This window comes from Macrobrachium nipponense, chromosome 12 (genome assembly GCF_015104395.2).
Source record: "Macrobrachium nipponense isolate FS-2020 chromosome 12, ASM1510439v2, whole genome shotgun sequence".
Taxonomy (NCBI): domain Eukaryota; kingdom Metazoa; phylum Arthropoda; class Malacostraca; order Decapoda; family Palaemonidae; genus Macrobrachium; species Macrobrachium nipponense.
Window position 1 is genome coordinate 27,137,810 of NC_087205.1, and position 5,007 is coordinate 27,142,816.

Here is a 5,007-nt window from a genome sequence, read left to right on the forward strand (position 1 = left end):
CCAGCGTGCCTAGAGCAAAGAGCGTGACGCCAGCGTGTGTAAGAGCAAAGAGCGTGCTTCCTACCGAGCATCCTCAGGAAGCCTTAGATAGATCGGCTCCTCCGACTGTGGTTCATGCGGGCGAATCTGACGAGTTTACCTTCGCCCTCGAGGGGCAATGAAACCAAGGATATGCCTGCAAGCAGGCAACAGCAGCTGTCAGCCCTAATGAAAAGCTGCAAGAACCAAAGCGTCAGCTTGACGCCCCAGGAGGGGGGGGGGGAGGATTTATGAAGACTTCCCGAAGCGTCAGCGCCAAGAAGAGTACAGACAAGCATGACGCTTCCGATACACTCGGACGTGACGCTTCCGAGCGTGACACCAGCGTGCCTAGGAGCAAAGAGCGTGACGCCAGCGCGTGTAAGAGCAAAGAGCGTGATGCCAGCACGCGTGAGAGAGATGTACGTGACGCCAACGCTCGTAAGCATGATGCCCCAGTGGATCAGGGTGTCAAGGAGCGCATCGAGACCAGAGGAGAAGCAGATGACGTTCCTGCTTTGGCTTTGACTACTTCATCCAATGTGGAACGGGACAGAGAGAGACCTTCGGAGATGTTGGAATTAGTTTCTGAAGAGGAGACGAAAGAGCAAGTTCCTCCTTCCGACTATAAGACCCTTATGCTTCTGTTTCAAGAACTTTTTGAAACAGATTTCAAGCCCGCAGCGCCTCGTTCTCCCCTGTCTCAGTTCCTTTGTGGAAGGACCCAGAATAAGACTGCTTTTACGAAGATGGTCCTTTCCATTGCAGCCAAGAAAGCTCTTGCGAGGATGAACGACTGGATGAGAGACAAAAAAAAGCGAGGCAAAACTGCTTTCGTTTTTCCTCCGGCCAAGATTGGCCTCAAATCTAGTGTTTTGGTACGAGACTGGGAAGTCCCCCCCTGGGCCTGGGATACCTGCTCCTCAGGCAGAACTTCTCCAGTATCGTCGATGCCAATCGTAGGCACGCCTTAACAGCTGCGAAGGTGATGTGGTCGATGCAAGAGTTCGATCATTTACTGAAGGGCGTGTTTAGAGTTTTTAAGGTCCTGAACTTTCTTGATTGGTCTCTGAGTGCTCTCGCCAAGAAAGTGGAAGAAAAGGACTCGCCAGACATACCAAATCTTCTGAGTGTGATGTCTTGTATGGACAAGGCGTTACGGGATGGAACGAATGAAGTGGCAGCGATTTTCACGGCAGGCATCGTGAAGAAAAGGTCCCTCCTCTGCTCCTTTACAGCTAAAGGGGTTACGCAGGTACAGAGAGCAGAACTTTTGTTTGCCCCCTTTGCGAAGTTTCTTTTTCCGCAAGAGATAAGAGATATTGCCACTTCACTGACACAGAAAACAACACAGGACCTAATATCGAAGGCAGCCAGTGAGGTTTTGCCTTCTTCGTTTGCGGCCAAGAGAGCAAGAGAGGAGAAGCAGCCGCAACAGTTTTTTCGAGGAAAACAGCCCTGAGGTATGTCGGGAACTACTCGAAAGCCATCCAGGAAAGGCGGCAAGCTCCCTTCCAAAAGGAGGCCATGATCAGACAGTCCTCCAGACACAAATAGGAGCCAAGCTTTCTTTGTTTTGGGAAGCTTGGAGAGACAGAGGGGCAGGCAACTGGACCCTTCAAATACTCAGGGAGGGCTACAAGATCCCGTTTTACACCAAACCTTCCATAGTTTTAGATCCCCTCGACTTAACAGCGAATTACAAGGACAGCAACAAGAGATTCGCGTTGAAAGAACAAATAGAGCTTATGCTCTTAAAAAAGGCGATAGAACCTGTTTCACCCCAAGAGAATCCGGGGTTCTACAATCGACTGTTCTTGGTTCCCAAGAGCTCGGGAGGATGGAGGCCCGTTTTGGACATCAGTGCCCTGAACGCCTTCGTCGTGAAGACGAAATTCACGATGGAGACAACGCAATCAGTGCTATCGGCGTTAAGACCAGGGGATTGGATGGTCTCATTAGACCTGCAAGACGCTTATTTTCATGTCCCCATCCATCCGAGCTCTCGGAAGTACCTCAGGTTCTTATTCAAAGGAAGAGTATTCCAGTTCAGGGCTCTTTGCCTCGGGCTCAGCACGGCGCCACAAATATTCACGGCTATTATGGCAAATGTAGCCAGATGGCAGCACGAAGGGGGAATCCGCATTTCACTTTATCTAGATGATTGGCTTCTCAGAGCCAGCTCCAAGAAACAGTGTCTGGAGGACATGGAAATAACCTTGAACCTAGTACAGGAAATAGGGTTAGTGGTGAACTTGGAAAAGTCTCACTTGGAGCCTTCTTGTTCGATCATTTATTTGGGAGTTCTGATGAACTCTCAGGATTTTCGGGCTTCTCCCTCCCAGGAGAGACAAGACCGATGCCTAAAGCGGGTGCAGGAATTCCTGGAGAGACAATAATGTTCGGCGAGGGAATGGATGAGTCTTTTGGAGACCATTTCCTCGATCGAACAGTTCGTCTCTCTGGGAAGACTGCACCTCAGGCCTCTGCAATTTTACCTCAACAAGAATTGGAAAAGGAAGGAACAAAGGCTTTCAGACACCTTCCCAATTTCAGCAGAGGTCTAGGAAGATTTAAAGTGGTGGCTGGATCCAGCGAAGCTGGGAGAGGGAGTATCACTTCAACAAGTGAACCCACAGCTAATACTGTTCTCAGACGCATCCGATCTAGGCTGGGGAGCAACACTGAGGAACAGAGATTTTGGGGCGATGGAATGAAACCGAAAGGATGCGGCATATCAACAAGAAAGAGCTGATGGCAGCTTTTCTAGCTCTTCAGGCATTCGAGGAGTGTGTGTCAGGCAAAGTAGTGGAAATAAGCATGGACAACGTGACTGCTCTAGCGTATGTCAAGAAACAAGGAGGCACCCACTCCTTCTCTCTGAACGAGACAGCCAAGAATCTGTTGCTGTGGGCAAAGGACAGAAATATCGTCCTCTGAACGAGATTTGTTCAGGGAGAATTGAATGTCACAGCGGACCTCTTGAGCCGGAAAAACCAGGTCCTGCCAACAGAATTGACTCTCAAGTTGGAGGTTTGCAAAATGCTTTGGAAGTTATGGGGGCAGCCTTCCATAGACTTGTTTGCGACCAACAAGACAAGAAGGATGCAGACGTTCTGCTCCCCGGTTCCAGACCCACAAGCAGTAGCAGTAGACGTGTTCCTCATGAACGGGGAAGGGCTGGATCTATACGCCTTCCCTCCCTTCAAAGTGCTACACAAAGTATTAAAGAAGTTCGTGCAGTCCAAAGGAGCCAGAATGACCCTGATAGCCCCGTACTGGCCGACGCGAGATTGGTTTGCAGAGATGTTGCAGTGGCTAGTGGAAGTTCCAAGAACCTTTCCGTTGCTTCCAGATCTGCTCAGACAACCCCACTTCAAACGGTATCACAAGAATACCCGCGCTTTACAGCTGACTGCCTTTCGACTGTCAAAAAGCTCCTTAGAGCTAGAGGCTTTTCGCGAGAGGCAGCTAAAGCTATCGCCAGATCAAGGAGGGCTTCGACCATCAACGTCTACCAGTCGAAGTGGGAGGTATTTAGAAACTGGTGTAAGGAGAAGAAGGTGTCCTCGTCCAACACGTCTGTGAGCCAGATCGCAGACTTCCTTCTTCACTTAAAACTTAAAGTAGGTCTAGCCACGACTACGATTAAGGGATACAGGAGCATGCTGGTGTCAGTATTTAGACATAGAGGACTGGACTTGTCTAGAAATCAAGATCTTCACGACCTAATTAGATCTTTTGATACTACGAAACAAAAGAGTGAACAGCTACCAGGATGGAATCTGGACGTAGTATTAAGGTTTTTAATGTCTGGCAAGTTCGAACCAATACAAGAAAGCTCTTTCAGGGACTTAACCAGGAAGACTTTTTCTGGTCGCTCTCGCTACTGCAAGGAGAGTAAGCGAGATTCAAGCTATGGACAAAAGGGTGGGAATTAGCAGATCCCAAAGCGGTTTGTTCGACCACTTTAGGTTTTCTTAGCCAAGAATGAGACTCCAACCATCCTTGGCCTAGATCACTTACGATTCCCAGCCTTGGAGACTTTGCAGGTCAGGAACGTGAAAGGACTCTTTGTCCAGTAAGAGCATTACAAGTTTACCTGCAGAGATGCAAGGACATTAGGGGGACTTTTGACAACTTATGGTGTTCCGTTAAAGACCCCAAGAGGCCTATGTCAAAGAACGCTTTGGCCTTCTTTATTAGAAGTGTGATTCAAGAAGCACACATTGAGTGCAATGAAACTTTATACAAGGCTCTAAAGGTAAAAGCCCATGAAGTTCGAACAGTTTCGACATCAATGGCATTTAGAAAGAATCAGTCCCTAAAAGCTATTTTAGACGCAACGTACTGGAGGAGCAGCTCCGTTTTTTCTTCTTTCTATCTTAGACAGATAGAAACGGTCTACGAAGACTGCAGAACCCTTGGACCATTCGTAGCCACTAGCTCGGTGTTGTGGGAGGGAGTTGATACCTCTAATCCTACATGTTAGCCCTTGATGTTTTTAGGGTTGCCTGTTGAAGGTTTGGGGAAACCTTCAGTAGTCTAGTGTATATGTGTGTTATTTCAATCTCTTGTATGCAAGGATTGGATGGTTAAGTGGTCTATTGCCTGTTTAAGCCCATATCAAGGGCATAGGTGGTTTTGTCGCATAGAGGTCATGTCCCGTCGACAAACCCCTTTGAGCTCGTCAGCTGCACAGGTCACATCCCTTAGCTGGAGCTCCTAAGGAGAGCAGACTAAAGAGGCAGTACTTGTTGTCAAGTCAGCTTCCTTAGCAGGTAAGAATCTTTAGTTACCTATCAAGTAGTTGTTTTACAACAATGTTGCTGTCTCGGACCCTCCTCCAAAGGTGTCAATAAGCTATGTATATAACTGCCAGGTCAGTTACATATATAATAATGATATTTTTATTTTAAGATAAATTTTTAAATATACTTACCTGGCAGTTATATACAATTAGAAACCCACCCACCTCCCCTCAGGAGA

The 5,007-nt window shown here is 47.9% G+C and overlaps 1 protein-coding gene across 1 annotated transcript; it reads left to right on the forward strand.

Moving 5' to 3' along the window:
• Positions 1-1,006: 1,006 nt before the first annotated feature.
• On the forward strand, positions 1,007-2,417 carry LOC135224760 (uncharacterized). Its single transcript, XM_064264086.1, has 2 exons — positions 1,007-1,273; positions 1,392-2,417. The coding sequence occupies exons 1-2, from the start codon at positions 1,007-1,009 to the stop codon at positions 2,415-2,417; spliced, it is 1,293 nt and encodes a 430-aa protein (XP_064120156.1).
• Positions 2,418-5,007: the final 2,590 nt, after the last annotated feature.